The 16,428-nt window shown below is 42.9% G+C and overlaps 2 protein-coding genes, 1 long non-coding RNA gene and 2 pseudogenes across 3 annotated transcripts in view; 3 read left to right on the plus strand and 2 right to left on the minus strand.

Annotated features, from left to right (window-relative positions):
- Window positions 1-16,428, minus strand: part of LOC149104480 (uncharacterized) — a 193,773-nt gene that overhangs the window by 121,137 nt on the left and 56,208 nt on the right. The gene's annotated exons all lie outside the window — the stretch shown is intronic.
- Window positions 9,700-11,359, plus strand: LOC149104491 (uncharacterized; annotated as a pseudogene).
- On the minus strand, window positions 11,359-12,754 carry LOC149104492 (uncharacterized; annotated as a pseudogene).
- LOC149104493 (uncharacterized) lies at window positions 12,818-14,637 on the plus strand. Its single transcript, XM_089270877.1, has one exon. The coding sequence runs from the start codon at window positions 12,818-12,820 to the stop codon at window positions 14,069-14,071; it is 1,254 nt and encodes a 417-aa protein (XP_089127003.1). The 3' UTR covers window positions 14,072-14,637.
- On the plus strand, window positions 14,711-15,355 carry LOC149104494 (uncharacterized). Its single transcript, XM_089270995.1, has one exon. The coding sequence runs from the start codon at window positions 14,711-14,713 to the stop codon at window positions 15,293-15,295; it is 585 nt and encodes a 194-aa protein (XP_089127121.1). The 3' UTR covers window positions 15,296-15,355.

Consider the following 16,428-nt stretch of genomic DNA (forward strand, 5'->3'; position numbering starts at 1 on the left):
GATATCAGTAAAATCACCGACATCTTCACTAATGAGGATATGGAAAATACGCCACTCGAGTACCGGATGTAGTTTCGTATGAATTTTGCGAGTGGTGTATTTTCCAGTAAAACACTTGTGTCTATATAATAAAATCTTGATAGACCATCCTGTTCACAATAATAACGTTCAAACAAGTGAGAGTATACCAATAAAGAATCTTGATGCGAGACCAAATAGCGGGAATCAGAAAACTCAATCATCGTTTCACTTAGTATAAGAAAGAATCATATTTCTTACAAGGAGAACCGGAATTTTAGAAATTTATTTTCTTCTTCTATCTAAGGTGTAACTGCAAAAAAATCTCTTCTGTAATCGCTTGAGGACAGTGAATTAGCTTAACTTTGTGGGTTATTTCAAACTTAAACTGGAATGGCTCTCCTTCAAATATATTCAACCAACACCTACATGTAGGCAAAAAAATATACATTAATAATTAATTGAATAACCGTATTTTATTTTTTCATAAAAAATGCACAATTAGAATGGGAAGTTTACATGTACTGAATAATCTGTCAAGCGAAGACGTAACATGATTGGTTTTTTCTAAGCGTTGTTTTAACCGTGAGCCAAATAATGCCATCTTTCATTAGTCGCTGTTAGCTTTTGTTAGAGCTTAATTCGACCAGACATCACTGGTGCTTAGACAGCACTGGTGCGTATTCAATACTGTATTGACTTGTATCTGGGACTTATTAAGTGGAGACGTCCGCCGCAGGTTAAGAATGAGTTTTTCTCTGCTTTTCGTTCTCGTGTCATGGATTTCGGTAATCCCTTGTCCAACTCGGACGCAGGGTGAGTTTGAAAATTTCCTTTTCACCTGCTTTGTATTTTATAGATGCTATCCTTATTCAGGTTTCTTCAGTTGGGCTAAAGATGGCTGTTAAGTTAGGACTATTGATAATATGTGAAACGAATCTATGGTTGGAAATTATATCGAATTTCTACGAATTAGCATCACATCCTTTCCATTCTGACTTACGCAGAGTCGGCGCCATATCTCTCCATCATTTATTAATATTGTCAAGTGGCGGACACGTCAAGAGAATAAAGAAAATTAGGCGTAGAATCCATTGATATTGTCACGATATTCTGTCCAATTTCGAAAATTAAGTGGTATCTAAGCAGGCCTATCTACTTCTGCTCGTGATCAATAGTTAGTTTGAAGTCTTCCGTTTGAATAGGGGCCAACACATTCGCTGATGATCTCCAATTAGCCGTAGATTTGGAAGCGACGTGCTTAAATGCAACAAGCATTTGTGTTCATAACCATTTCATTCTGGGAAATTACGCACTGTCAACATATAAAGCGAGGAAGTGAGACGAATTTTAAACTAGCTCAGTATGTCTAAAATATAAAAAGCAAATGACAGCAGTTTGAAGAAACCATGAATACTTGATTAAAGGTTGATGCCGAGCATTTTCCTCTTCATTGGAAAAGGTGTCTAATAGTTAACTTGAGGTGGTTACCGTAAATTGGACAATCACTCGATCCATTTAAGTCTATTAAACAACGTCGAATCTGGATTTTCTGGAAATCACCTTGGAATTCAAATGAGAGTCACATGCGACATGCGAATATTCTTTTTCTAATTATCTTATCTGAATACAATATAATGTATGAGAAACGTACGTACATCAGCCATGTTTACCAAATTCAAATTACCTACAATTCTCTTATCTTAATTTTACGATGTGATACATGCATTTATGGCACACGCTTATCATTAAATCAGTCCGTTTCCTAGTGTGAGAAGTTTAAACGCTTCACTACATTATTTTGGCCGGTAAATCGAAACTTGTATTTTACAGGAAGTTGTTACAGTTTGTCTAAAACCACCCACAATGGAGGCAAATTTGCGCAGACAACAGAACTCCGTTCTGTTATTGACTTGTTCGATTTTGGTGCTCGTTCCTGTAGGAGCTTGCTTGTATCTTCCGAGAGAAACACAAAATTAAAGCTGTTGACATTATGATGGCCCGAGTAAAGAGAATTCATATTTTGATAATAGAAATGAACGAATGATCTTTCGTCGTTTTCTCGTATTTTTTTCCCCAACGAAAAGGAAAATAAAACATTGTAGCATACATTAACTTTAATTCAAGATCGTAAAGCAGGTGATAGTCAGCTACTTAAGAAGCAAACGTCTCCAGCGTTTCTACCAAGTTACAGAAACACTAGTGAAAGTAACAGGAAAATAAGTATGGAATAACATCCATAGGAACACAGAATTTTCTTTTTTTCATTTGTAATAACTAAAACGGCCGTGATCCTGATCATTACCCACCACTAATTTAAAATAACAATACACTTACCAGTGGTTGTTTAAGCGAAAATTCTAACGAGACGTTTGCAGGGGTTTGACGCAATAGTAAAACTATTATCGAATTAAATGCGAATTGTTTGGAAAAAGATTTAAACCCGGATGAATTTCCCTCTACCAAAACCGTTTTGACTAAAACTGTAGCTAAAAACAGTTCATGATTTAAATCCAATATAGACGTCGTGTCTCGTATTAATTAGCCATTTCCATGTCACCCTAATTTCAGTCTTGTAGCACGGAAATTTTCCATAAGACATGATCAGACCTCTCAGTCCACAAAAGCTAATACTTCGGGGGGAGGATTTATTCTTCTGCCACAGAGTGAAATTTCGGGTTCCACAACTATTTATTTATTTATTTTTTCTTAACTAAACTTGAAAAGCTTGATCAGCACTCTCTATCGTCAGAATATTAATATGGTGTCTTAATAGACAGGTGGCAAAACCACCGTGGATATTCATATACACCAAATTCATATTCATACCACCAAATTCTCTCAAGGACAGTAACTGAGAAATGTACGATGCTTAGATAGGAGAATTTACATTTGATATCGGCAAGGGGAAGATTAAAAAGCAAGCCGTCACTCGCACTTTAAAAAATCGATTTTAAGTTTCAGACCTCTTTTACGTTCTTTGCTAATTATTTCTAAATTATGACTTCGAGGTGTCCAGTCTTCAAAATATTGGTAGTTTGCTCTTTCATTTAAACAACAAGTAAGCGATTAAAGCAACAGCGTCGAATGTTTCAGAAAGAATTCACCTGAGGTACGAGTAACATGTAAACAAACACTTTGTACTGAGATTATTTACATCGTGTTGCAAACTTCTGTTTGACTGTTTTAAAATTCTTCTGAAAAATTAATTATTTCTAACACATTACATATGGAAAAAACACTTGAAAGTACTAGTGAAGTGAAACTAATGATATAATTTTACCTGCGTTAGCATTATTTCTTTGAACTGTGAAATTTATTTTATCTAGCTCCCATAAATAAGATGTTATCAGTGTTATTCAAGGCACCTAGTTGATTTATCTTTAGCTTTAAGAAAATGTAAAAGGGACTGAAAAGTACCTAAAATTAATCTGGTCCACTAAAAACTGAAATTTCTCGATTTACTATCGTATTTCCTCGTAAATTCTTCTTAAAAAAGCGATGACACTGAAAGGTGAACTCGGAAATAAATCATGCAGTTATCATGGATCCTCACAAGACTTAGCAAGCGGGAAAGAAAATTGCGACTACACTCTTAGCTCCCCTTTAAAGAAGTTATTTCATATATATTTGGTATCACAACAATAACGAACCGGTTAGAAATTATAGTTTTACCGATTTTTTTATACAAAGGTCTGGCAAAAAAATCAATCTCGTGCGTGGAGAGTAAAGCGAAATAAACATATACTGCATGTTGATAGGAGATACTATGTACATAAGCCCTCAGCACTCACTCCTAAATTACTCTGTTCTTTAAAATGTTTGACTGTTTATTTTTGTTTCAGACTTTAATTATAAAAGCCTGTTTCAAATTTTCCTTTATTTATTATAAGCTCTAGATAAACATGTTTACATTTTTTTCAGATGGAGGACGTGAGCTGTACTTTCCAGCCCACTATTTCTATGCTGAGAAACGTTTAGTGAACCACTGGATAAAAACCATGATTGTCAATGACTTGGACGAGTGTGAATACCGTTGCTACCTGGATGCAAACTGTGTCAGTCTTAATATTAAGAACAAAGATCCCAACGGAACACATGAATGTGAGCTGAATAACTCCACTCACTTGGAGCACGACGGGAATCTGACGGACAACTATCTTTACTATTATCGTGGCGCCGAAGTAAGTGACTATCATTTTTTTTTTTTTTTTTTAAACTTTTCGCCTTCAGTTGTTTGATAAGCCAGTTTACACCAAAGTTAATGGACATATAAGCTCTCCACGAAAATCTTAATATTTGTGCATAAATTACTTTTCTTACGTCCGGGTTGAGTCGGCTAAAATCGGCTGACAGAATTTCAATCCCAAGAGTGAAATAAACGTGTGTCTTGAGCAGTCATTCATTCATTTATTCTAACAACAAGAGAGTAGTAGATTATTTATAAGCAACTATTTTCCTTTTCTGCGTTTCAGAACAAGTGCGGAAAGATCGGATGGAAGTGCGAGAACAACTCAACTTGTCAGTCCGGTTTTACACAGAAAGGATATCGATGTTCGTGTACTACTGGGTTCGAGGGCGAACACTGTGAGAATGGTGACTATGCTATTCCTAACATACCCTTGTGTTGTAATTATCATTTAGCGTAAATTTCGTTGAACATCAAACATTCTGTGGTAGAAGCCGAAACTTTGAACATCCCGCTCTTAACACATTAAGGCTAAGACTCGCATATTTCTAGAAAATAGTTCACCATGATTTTTGACTCTCTTAAACGAATTTTCTGGTCCTTTCCCCAAACAAATTATCGATCACTTACAGACAGCTTCTCGTTGAAAATTAACAGTTAAATTGGCTCTTGACACCAAGTTTAACTGATATTCCAAATTTTATAATTTGTTGAGGTAAGCTTGCTTCTCCGATTCAGTGGATCCTATGAAACATGTTCTACATTTGTTGAGCAACAAATGCTGCAGCTCCTGTTCAGCAAATGCTGAACAGTGTATCATGTGATGTTGACCGTTGAAATATGCCGTTCAACACGTTGAAAGTTGTTGAACGAAAGTAGAGCTTGGTTTTACTCCAGTCAACAAACTGCCACTTATTAAACGGCTTCAACCAATCTGTAGCTGCGAACGGCGACAAATCATGGACAAATTCACTTTAACCAGAACGTTTAATTCACGATAGGCCATGAGAACAACTCACAGTGATGCCACGATGTTACAACGGTAGAATTCTTAGAAAAACACTGACAATTTGAACAAAACTGACCTAAAACGGAAGAAAACTTGACATAATTGAGGTTTTAACTCGGTGGTCTTGTGGTCACCTTTCAAAGAGGCGACCTCTACGTATGCGCGAACCTAAATATCCCTTCACAAGCGACCCAGCAGTAACACAATCTTTTTCGAGTTTGGTGTCACGTGCCTTCGTGGAAATATCAACATGGCGGCCGAAAAGTTGGAATCAGCTGAGTTCGAATGGAGTCAGTTTTGATAACACCACTCAACTGATCAATCCGCACGAGACTTTTCCGTGCCTGTGCGATATAAGATCGAAGGATCACAAAAACCGTCACATGAGAAACACAGCTCTGGTACAGACTGCAGCAAAACTTGGAACAGCGAGTGGGTAAATCCTTGCTAATTCAGGTGATAGTTTTTGTTTGTTTGTTTGTTTTTTTTTGTCGACGCTTTATGTCAACGACGATAACGCTCGAAGCACAAAGCGACAGCAACATATCCTCGTCCGCCATTTCAAGTTCGCGTCAAAATGTGTAGTTGTTGCTGAACAAAAGTTGCACGAGTGTTCAACAAGTGTCAACAACGTTTCAACAAATCGCAACAATGTTCAACATTTGTTGATCAACAAAAGTTGAACGATGTTGAACCGTGTATCATTCGCTTTATTTGGAGTGGCGGATGTGATACATTTAGTGTATGGCAGCCAAACGTCCATGACAAGGGGGTCAGCAAGGAAGCCACGCCGGGCATGTAGCCAAGGAAGCAAACCAAGAAGAGATTATGGATGTTAGTTATTTTAGACTTTCTCGTAAACTGTTAAATGTTCCCTTCAAAGCTCACAATCAATGTGACCCAGTTTACAAGTCCCATAAAGCTGAAGAAACCATCGTTTTTTTAAAATAGCATTTACATCAATGACAAGTTATGAATCCCGTTCAAAATAGCGCTGGCTCCAGACCCATATTTCTATTTTTTTTTTTTTTTTTTCACGTTTATTGCTTTTTCACACACACACAAAAACTTAACAAACACATAACTTTCATTAAAACTATCCCACTAACATTAGCGTGAGTAATTACAATGAATGCTTATACTTTACATGCAAGTAACTTATATTAATACAAAGACACTAACGATAACATAAGTAATTACAATAACACTAGCACTAGTTACATTTTTGACAAATCTAAACATACATTCTGTGTTTTACTTTACAGAATTTCCCTTATTTTTTATCATTATTATTATCGTTATTGTTATTATTATTATTATTATTATTATTTAAAGAAACATTCGTACAGGACTAAACTTACATTACATTACTCTACTTACATTACTCGACATCTCTCTACTTATTATATTACTGTACTTATTAGATTAATCACTAGTAATCTCTAGTATTTATTTTTACTTATACCAACGGTCACTTACTAAACAGTCACTTAGAGTGTTACTTGCAATTATGTTGCTAGCGGTCACTTAATAACAGTCACTTACAGCGTTATTTACATTACATTGCTAAACAAAACATGACTTACATTACAATACAAAGCTCACAATTCACTAATTGAGCTTACCTGCCTTCTTAAAATTACTTGAAGTACTTTACAAAACGACACTTTAGTTACTTACTACTAACACTACAAAGTAGATTTAGAGACAGTGCCGGTAGAAAAAAGATAAGATTTTGCGTTTTTGATTTAGTGTGTCTGTTTCAATCGGCTAGTTAAATCAGAAAAAAAGCTTCGCGAGAAAATCTGTGACTTAGGGAAGAGCGTATTTCTCTATTTGCCTTTCTAAAACAGTTATTCCAAAACAATACATTTACGCCTGTTAATGTTTGGACAAGAAACCAAATATGCAGGAATTCCAAAGAAAAGCTACATTACAATGGCAAATATCTCTATATTAAATGCGGTCATTCACATTAAGTTAGTCTGATCTGACAATCCAACGGATGATACAAAACGCATACATGATGACCAATAATCTATTTTGAACTTATATGTACCTTTTGCTAGCTCTGGAATGAAATTTCTGTGAGCAAATTCACCCGGTGTTTGATAGATAAATCTGTATTGAACGATCACCTTATCGTTTGGCAGGCCTACTATTAGTATACATACATGCATGAACTTATAGTATTACTCCACTTCTGAAACATAGCACACACATGCAGTAGTATATAGGGGATTAACCAAATACCGTTTCGCAGAGGGAGCTTTATTTCACCTTATCGCAGCCCCCACCATCAAGTCCGGCCCTCACAAGCTCGGGCCGGTTGAGCCTGGGGGCTGCGAAACGGTGAAATTCAGCTCCCTCTTTGAAACAGTATTTGGTTAATCCCCTATATACTACTTACAACAACGAGGGCCCCATATTAGAAACAAGCGAGCCCGTTGTTATACCGCCCGAGCCGGGATGACTCGAGCGCCAAACAAGTGCGGGTGGCTGATGCGGGGCCGGAAAGAAAGCTGCTGGCTTTCCGAGGCCATTCAAAACCTCCCCCCCCCCCCCCCCCCAGAGCTTCGTGAGATGATTCTCAAGGAGTACATCGCGATAAAGATAAAGGAAAAAAAGGAAATGGGGTGGGGCAGGGTCCACGAGAATATCTTAAAGCTACCATTATGCGAATTCAAGCAACAAATTGTGCGAATGGTAATTTGCTTCGAATATCCGAACTGTTATTTCGAGGGTTGCTGTTTCTCCTGTTTCGAAAATGAGGGAACTGTTCATAATGCCTCGGTTAGGCCGCCGAAGGAGCCAAAACGTCTTATAGAAGCCGACCACGATTACAAGAATTTTTTGGAAATATGTTCGTGGAACGGTTACGATTGGCACGAGTGGTTCCTTTTTTTGGGGGGGGGGGGGGCGTTATTATTAAAAACCCTCATCCGTCTCAACCATCGCAGCGACGACTTCGCGCGTAATATCGCGAGCCTCTTTTTGCCACTCAGGTGTGAAATACTCGTCAACGAGAAACGCGACCAAGTGGAAGCAGACAATCATGTTCTTATTACATGTAAATGAAACCGTCTGTTTCTAAAACTCAGTTCGAAGCAGGAGGGTTCGTAATTTTTTTTATCATTTCCACTTCAACTCTGCCACGGACGTCTTCCTCCATTTTCTTGACATCAACATCAGGAAGCTTTCTCGTTGATGGTTGGCGAAGCATTCTTGCTCGGACCTGATCTTTCAGAAAGTTATACTGCTGAAACTCGGAAAGGATGGTGTCAAACTCGTGGGAAGACACCTCGTTGTTGTTCAAAACGTTTGAGAGAAGTCTGTTGACGGTGTCCCGCCTGGCAACGGCGAGCGTGGTGATCTCTTGATGCTTCTTTATTTTCGAGTCGAGCTTTTTGCTGGCGATTATAAGCCCCGACGAAACAAGAGCGAAGCATCCACCAGCGCCGCCAAGAGGAACAGCTGCCGGCAGGCCAACCACAGATAGAGTGGAACCAAAACTTGCGCTGTAAAACGCTGCCGAGAGAACGCTGGAGCCGGCGGCGCCCCAATTAACGAACTTTCTCGCGCGTTTGTATTTTTTAGCAACGAGGCGATAGTGGTGGACCTCACCGGCCAAAGTGTTGGAAATCTCGTTGACCTTCTGCAAGCGGAAATTTTGAGAACGCTCCGCCACAACTGGATAGAGACACTCGTCAGGCTGCGCGCTTGGAGGCAACAGATTCGCCGAAGACATTGTGTATATATATAGAAATTTAATTTAACTCTTATTCAAAACAAGAGGGAAGCCCTTGAAATCAAAGAGTTCGCCATTTTCATCTTTGACGCTAATGGTGATGCTATTTATGAACTCGTCTGTAGAACAGTCTCGCAAAACCTGTTGCGGAGATGCCTGGTAGCTTACTTTTTCATAAGGCTTCCCTTTCACATCAAACAAAGCTAAGACATCTGACCTTTTGCCATTGAACAGATTCCGTTCTGTGTCGATCAAAGTACAATGAATAAAATATGTTGTTGGATATGTGAGCCGTTTTACAAAGGTTATAGGCAACAACTTTTGCCCAATACCAAGCAAATCGGCTAAATCGTGATCAATTTCAATAGGTTTTGCCCCAGCCCCAAAATTTCTGATTACAAGCTGGCCAACAGGTTGGTTTATTGCTGTTTGCAACTCTTTATATTGATATTTGGCGAACAGACCGTCTATTTCTTTTGACAATCTTTCTAAACTACAATGCCCTGGGAGTAATTTACTAACTGACGAAGCTTTATCTTTGTTTTTATCTCCCAAGGTGGCTGAACCTTCCCTTTTCAAAGTGTTCCAGCTGTTGTACAAACTGCAAGATATGAGTTTCATGAAATGCACTTTCGGTATCGGTTTTTCAAAAGATATTGTCCCTCTGTTCTGTTGCGTGACAATAGTGAGAACAACCATTTTTATATTCAACAAATAAAATTTTGTTCAAATAATATGGCCAATTTGTGGAATGGTCCTGCGTTAAAAAAAAGCGGAGGCGGCGAAGAAAAAGGCGTGGACAAACTTTTTAAACCGCTTCCCCAAAGCGGACAAAAGCCGGTTCGTTTCGCAAGGAAGCGTCGACGAGAAAAATAACGTGACCGCGGAGGTGTTCTTCAAAGAAAGCGAAGACTCGTTTCAAAGCGTCTTCGGCTCAGACAGAAAATATTGGAGCGCCGAAATGAAAGAAGCGCTTGGTTTGGGAGACAGCGGGGGTTTTCCTTACCAGCTGTCGCCCCTTGGTTCAAAAGTTTCATTGGCCACCCCTGCGGTACCTTTCGACGGCAAAGCGCCAAGCTTGAAGAAAATATTCAACGACGCAATCCAAATCTACGTCACGCCTGACCAATATTTCACAACAAAATTCCGAGAAATATTTCAAGGAACCAAACTGAGGCACACTTCTGCAGTCGAATCAAAACACTGGTTAGGTGGGCCCGACATGAAATATTGGCCGCAACAGCTTAACTTCGCGGTTTTCTGCGCGACACAGGGGTGTGGAGTTTCTCGCGAAATCTTTGACAGCGGGATGAATCTCCCCCCGCCGATAAGAGCTTTCTACAAATTCCACGTGTATTTCACGGTCAGGCGCATTTTGTTCCAGCTAGGAGGTATTCAGAGCATGAGCGCTTTGCCCGGAGACCCGACTTTCAACCAATACAATAATAATTATGACGTTGCTTCGTACAAAAGGCTATGCAGCGAGTTCGGCATAGATCCGTCGAGTGATTTCCGCTACACGTACGGGCCAAACCAAGCGCTGGGAAGCGTTTATGTTTACGTGTCCGGCGCCGGCGCGTCGAAAACTGACTATCAATACCCGGGATGGAACAAATTCAGCGATGAAGGCGGGAAAGCTATAAAAGGGGACCTGATTTATTACATCGAGCCGGGGGCCGCTTCTGTTACCCAATCGGACTGGTTCGCGCCAAACACAGCATCAGGTTTGACGCAGGCGGGCTTGGCGCGAATCAACCAGTCAATTGAGGCTTTCGTTTACTGCATCCTGGGGGCGCAAGTCAACGTCCGCAGCAGCATTCTCGGTTCTGGTGGCCGAGCAAGAGAAGCCCAGAGCGAGTTCCTGGTGCTGATGGAAAGCGCGATCACACAGCCCGACCTGGCCGCGAGCGTGCAAAAGGTACCAGCTCGCGGTGGATCAAGCGAAGGCGAGGCTCAATCTCGCTGTAGCCCCCATGGCCTGGCTCATGCCCGCACAAGTGATAATCAACACCGCAAGCACAATCGGTTACAACAACAAGCTGAAACAGGCGGTCTCCGGGATGAAACTGGGGGTCAACAACGAGGTAAACCCAGAGACAAGAAAAGCTGGGCTCAAACTCATGGCAGGCGGTCCGTCAAAAATCAACCCTCCCAACAGCCATCCGTCCAACCCGATACACAAAGCCGCAACAGCCGAATTAAGGAGGGGCAAGCTCCTCGACCCGGGGCGTGGGGCGGAACCCCACAGGAAACCAGCTTCGTCCGAAACTCAACAGGCCCAAAAAATTGAGCCCACGGCTCCAGATAAAACACCGCAATATGAAATAAACAAAACGGCGGTAATTGTCGGTGTAGTTGGATTATCGGCATTGCTGTTCATGGCTTGGAGGTAAAGTTAACGCTTTTTCTTAAAATATTCTTCGAACAAAAAGGCCACCGCAGCAAGAATAAGCAGCCAGGTATGCTCGGCCAGAAATCCGACGACTTGGCCGGCGGCTTTGAACAGCAAGCTCACAATCGAGCCAGTCATCCCGGGCAGCAGAGAACCAAGTTTCGCGGCAATATCTTTGAGGCCATTTCCCAAAGCTTTGTCGGTGGCTTTCAAACCTCTGGTGAGGACCCCGATGACAGCTCCGATTGTGGTACTGGCGGCGATAAGAATAGCGGTCAAGGTCACGCCATGTTTTTTGAAGATCTCTTTTACCCTTTCCAAGAGAGGCCGCCCCCTTTCCCTTTCCGCGATCTGAATTTGCAAACGCGCGAGCTCCTCGTTTCTTTCCGCCACTCTGTCTTCTGCGGCTTCTTTTTCGGAGGGCGAGGCATTCTCATCTTGGATGATTCCCTGGTCTTTCTCGTTTTGGCGCTGCAGCTCGCTTTCCTGCTCTTTCAGGTCATCCAACGGTTTTGTTTGGTTGAGCCTTTCTTCCATGGCGTTTGTTTCTCTTTCTTTTGCTGCGAGGCTGGCTCTGAGTCTGTCAACCTTGGCTTGTTCCTTTTCTCTGTTTTTTGTTTGTTTCGTAAGCGAATCCAATTCTTTTTTCTTGTTTTCAAGATCGGTTTGATAGTTCTTTTTCAGTTCTTTGAGCCTACGCAGCTCTGCTTCACTTTCAAGGTTCGAACCTTTTTCATCCTGAATGGTATTGATCTTCGCATCAGTTTGCTCGATTTTACGTCTCAGATCTTCAACTTCTTTCTTTTCTTCCTCTCTTCGCGAAGATAGTGTTTCCGCCTGTTATAGTTGGTTTTCAGCTTCTGCCAGTCTTTGTTTCATTTCTCTGATAGTATCCCGGTCTTCTTCAATAACAACTGTAGTTCTAGGCCCAAGTTTGTCTTTAAACCTTTCTAAAAAACTTTTTGGGAAGTCTGTCCCGTCTTTTTTCATAATCTGGTACTCACCTCCACCCGTACCTACTGCAACAATTTGACCCTTGGTTTTTCCTTTGGTGCCTTTCACAATTGCAAAACTACTCTCTTTAAATTTGGAAAATTGGCCTTTTAACCGGTCTATGATAAATTCCCGTTCCGGATCCGGTTCAAGCAAAGGGATATCCTCTCCAAAAAATGATGTCTCGGCATAAGAAGTGTCAGGCAGGCCGGACTGCTCGTGCCGCATAGAAGACATTTCCGTTTGTTCACCCTCGTGGTAGGGGTCGCGAGGTTCGTAGGGAGTGGACGTTTCGCGTGGCTTAAAAGGATGGGTTGTGTCAACCTCTTGTTCGTCGTCGTCGTTGTCGAGCTGCTTGTCGAGGGCCGGGTCTTTGTGACCAAATTGGTCGCGGCCTTCCGCCATAGCGATAATCTTCCAAGCCTATTATTTTTCAAATTAGAAATAATCGTCGATGTTTTATACGCAATGTCAGAGGTGCCGGAGAACCTTCGCCCAATGTACAGCGAAAAGAACGTACACGCCATGAAGGCCGAGCGCGCGGTCAAACGAATCACCTTTAACCCCTCTGAAGCCAACCCCGGCAATACGCTGTACGTTTACGTGCCCAAGCTAAACGAGAACAAGGTTCTGGTGCCGGGTTCGCTAGCGCTTGTCTTTGACATCGACCTTTCTGGAGGGCACGCCAACAACTTCCTCGTCCAGAACGTCACGCGGGCGCTCGTTGACAGGCTGGTCGTGTCGTTTGCGGGAAGAACCCTGCAAGACACGGTTGGGTATGACATCTACAAAACTTTCGAAGACCTTTTCCTTTCGCAGGAGGAGCGAGACAACAGGATTCTCGAAGGGATTCAGAGGGAGGATCTGTGCAAGATTCGCTCAGACGCGGGAGACAAGAAAACCTCGGGTGTCGACGCTGAAAACAAGCTGAACGAGGTATACGGAAAAAAGTACCGGATCAGGCTTGACCATCAGGTCTTAACCGACCACGGCGTTTTCTACCCCCAGGCCCTTTACAACGACCTCAAGTTCGACGTAAAACTTGCCGAAGCTATACACGTGGTCAAAGGCTCCGACACAACCCAGCTGAAATGCAAGCTGACCAAAATCCAGCTCGAGTACAAAATGATCCGCAGCAAGACTCTGGCAGACGAGGCGCGGAGCGTTGACTCCAGCGGCAAAGAGTTACTTTACGACCACGTGATGTATGACAAAGAGGTGCCCTTCAACAAAGACAGTGACCCGAGGTTCACCATCAAAGTGAACGCCCAAAGAAGGTCACTAAAAGCCCTCCTCCTCCTGTTTGTAGAGCCGTATACTGCAGGCAACAGAGATTCAGAAAAATTCATCTTCCCCGATCTGACGAAAGTCAGCGTCACGGTCAACGGCTCGCCCAACATGCTTTACAACGGCGGCATCGAAGGCAAGGACATGTGGGAAGAGGCCCGCAACCTGTTTGTGAAAGAAAAAAATAAAACGGAGCACATGGATATGACAAAGTTTTACACCGGTGATAAGTTGGGGCTTGTGACTGATATGCGCACCATGGTTAACCAAAACATGCACGGCAGCGGCACGCGCATTGTGAACAGTACGGACGGTGTCCAGCTGGAAATTGAACGGAAAACCGAAGGCTCAGGCGACGTGAAATGCCACGTATTCGTCATCTCCGACTCCCAGTTAAACCTTATGAACAGCCAGGTAGAAGATGTGCAGTATTGAATATGAACATGGACCCGAGCAAGATACCCTTCAACGCTCTCATCGTGGGTCCGACTAATTCAGGCAAATCGAGGTTCGTGGTGGACCAGCTCTACGGCCCTTTCCGCGGAAAGTTCGACTACATCGTTCTCATCTGCCCGACGTTCACGCACAACAAGACCTACCACCGGCTTGGCGAAAACGATCCAAGAATGGGTGTGATAGTATGCGATCAGCATATCGTAGAAAAGTGGTTGAAGCTCGTGAGATGGTTTTCTGAGGGCACCAACACGCTCATAATCCTCGATGACTGCGCGGCCTCCAAAGATGTGAAAGGGCATACAGGCGAGCTGGTGAATCTCGCCTTTTCTGCCCGACATATGGGCGTCAGCGTTTGGGTGCTGACCCAGAAGTTGACCGGCATAACATCTTCCTTCCGGGAGAACGTGGCGGCGATCATCCTCTTTTACACCCCCTCGGCCAGGACCACGAAAGCCATCTTCGATCATTACGCCGGCGAGCTCTCCCTGGATGAGTACAAAGGTCTGGTTTCAAAGCTGAAAGAGCGAAAGTTCTCTTATCTTGTGTTCGCGCTTCACCACCCGTATGGGGTAAAGTTATTTGAATAAAAAAAATGAAAGTTGTATATAGCCTTGCACAATGGCTGGAGAAGACGCCGCGTTAGCAGACGTTATGAACCTTCTTCAAACAGAGCCCGAGCCGTCGAGTGGTCCCGCAGGTGGCCTTGTTCCAACCGCCCCCGGACCTGACATTCCTGCTCTTCGCGAGCAGCTGGCCGTGCTCGTGTCCACAGGCAAAACCAAAGAGGTCATCGGAGTGCAGCTAACCCACGAGCAGGTGAAGCGCCTGAGCGACAAAGAGGTCGAGAAATTCACCAAACGCTACGAGACATACGTGGGCTCAAAGACAACGGAAAGCCTGATCGACAGCTTTATTTTTCTTGCAACCAGAGCGGTCGGAATGACTGTCAAAATCAAAGACACCGACGCTTATCAAAAAGAGCTCAGAAACGACTACATCTTGAACAAAGAGCTCTCCAATCTGGCCGGCAACCTTGCTTTGAAGTGCCGCCGGTTTCTTGCTGCGGCCAACGCGGTGTTCGTCACCACAAAACATGTTGATTTTAGTCCACAGTTGCCGGAGCAGAGCCACCCTTCTCGCGATGAACACGGCTATCCGCTTGAGGGCGTTGATGAAGTACTCGGCTCAGCAACTGCAGAATAACCGGTCAGCATTCATCAACAACTGCTGAGGTCTTGCTGACAAGTTTAAACAATTAAACTTTTTTCATTTGCTTAGAATACGGTTCGCTTCAGAATGTCAACCGAACAATGCGAGAGTGCACCTGCCATCACGGCGCCTCAGGTCGAGACCCAGGCAGCACCTGCCGCCGATATCACACAGCAAAAAAAAAATCCAAAGCGTGTGGCTGCTGGAAAAATGGTTGCCGGAAGAACGCGGCTGGCCCGAAAAGAACAGAAGAAAGCGGCCGAGGCTTATCACGCTGAAAATAAAGCGAAAGCCGCCACAGCTGCCCCCGAGCCAGCCCCTGAGCCATCCCCGACAACAGAAGGTGAAAGCCCAAAGAGCGTCGGCCTCAGCGCCAACCAATGGATTACTATTGGCGGCATTGGCGTTTCACTGCTCGGGATCTATTACAAACGTGAAGAGCTCATGGCAGTGTCCAAGCCCGTGTTCGACAAATTCAAAACGCCGGAGCCCGCGCCTGAGCCCGCGAGTGTCGAGCCAGAACCTACTCGCGCGACACAGCCAAGAGGATTTAAAAAAATGCTTTCAACATTTGCATGCAATGTATATCCACGATGCCGGACCAAACCATTGCGCATACCCTTATCCATGCAGCCGCAATTGGCGGAATTATGGTATTATGGCTCGAATTGACCGCAAATGCTGCCAAAAACGTGGTGCAGCTTTCCAAAGAAATGTTTGTTGATAAAGGCGCAGAAGAAAGAAAAAGACGAAGAGAAATAAAACAAGAAGTAAGAAGAACAATAGCAGAAGAAGAAGAATTTTATAAAAGAATAGAAGAAGAAGGATAGCTGAAGCCGCGGGAGAGGCACATTAAATTAACACAGTTTGGAGAAAAGCTTTTGAAAATATACTCAGATGGCAGTCTACCGCGTGAAAGACGGGCGAGTGACGCCGATCGTCCGAGGAACAGCAAAAATTGTTGCTACAAAAAGCAACCGGCGACTGCTAAAAGTGAAGTGTGCTGTGTGCGGAATAACCAAAACAAAGTTTTTGCCTGGAATTCCCACAAAGGCAGCCAAATCGAAATAAAGAGCAAGCGGGAAAGACAGATAAATTTTGTTTTAAACTTTCATTCTTTTCTTATA

This window comes from Orbicella faveolata, unplaced genomic scaffold (genome assembly GCF_042242905.1).
Source record: "Orbicella faveolata isolate gen_17 unplaced genomic scaffold, um_ofav_v1 contig_34, whole genome shotgun sequence".
NCBI classification, from domain to species: Eukaryota; Metazoa; Cnidaria; class Anthozoa; order Scleractinia; family Merulinidae; genus Orbicella; species Orbicella faveolata.

Coding starts and splice junctions, on each gene's coding strand:
- LOC149104493 (XM_089270877.1), top strand. CDS start 12,818: ATGTCAGAGGTGCCGGAGAACCTTCGCCCAATGTACAGCGAAAAGAAC.
- LOC149104494 (XM_089270995.1), top strand. CDS start 14,711: ATGGCTGGAGAAGACGCCGCGTTAGCAGACGTTATGAACCTTCTTCAA.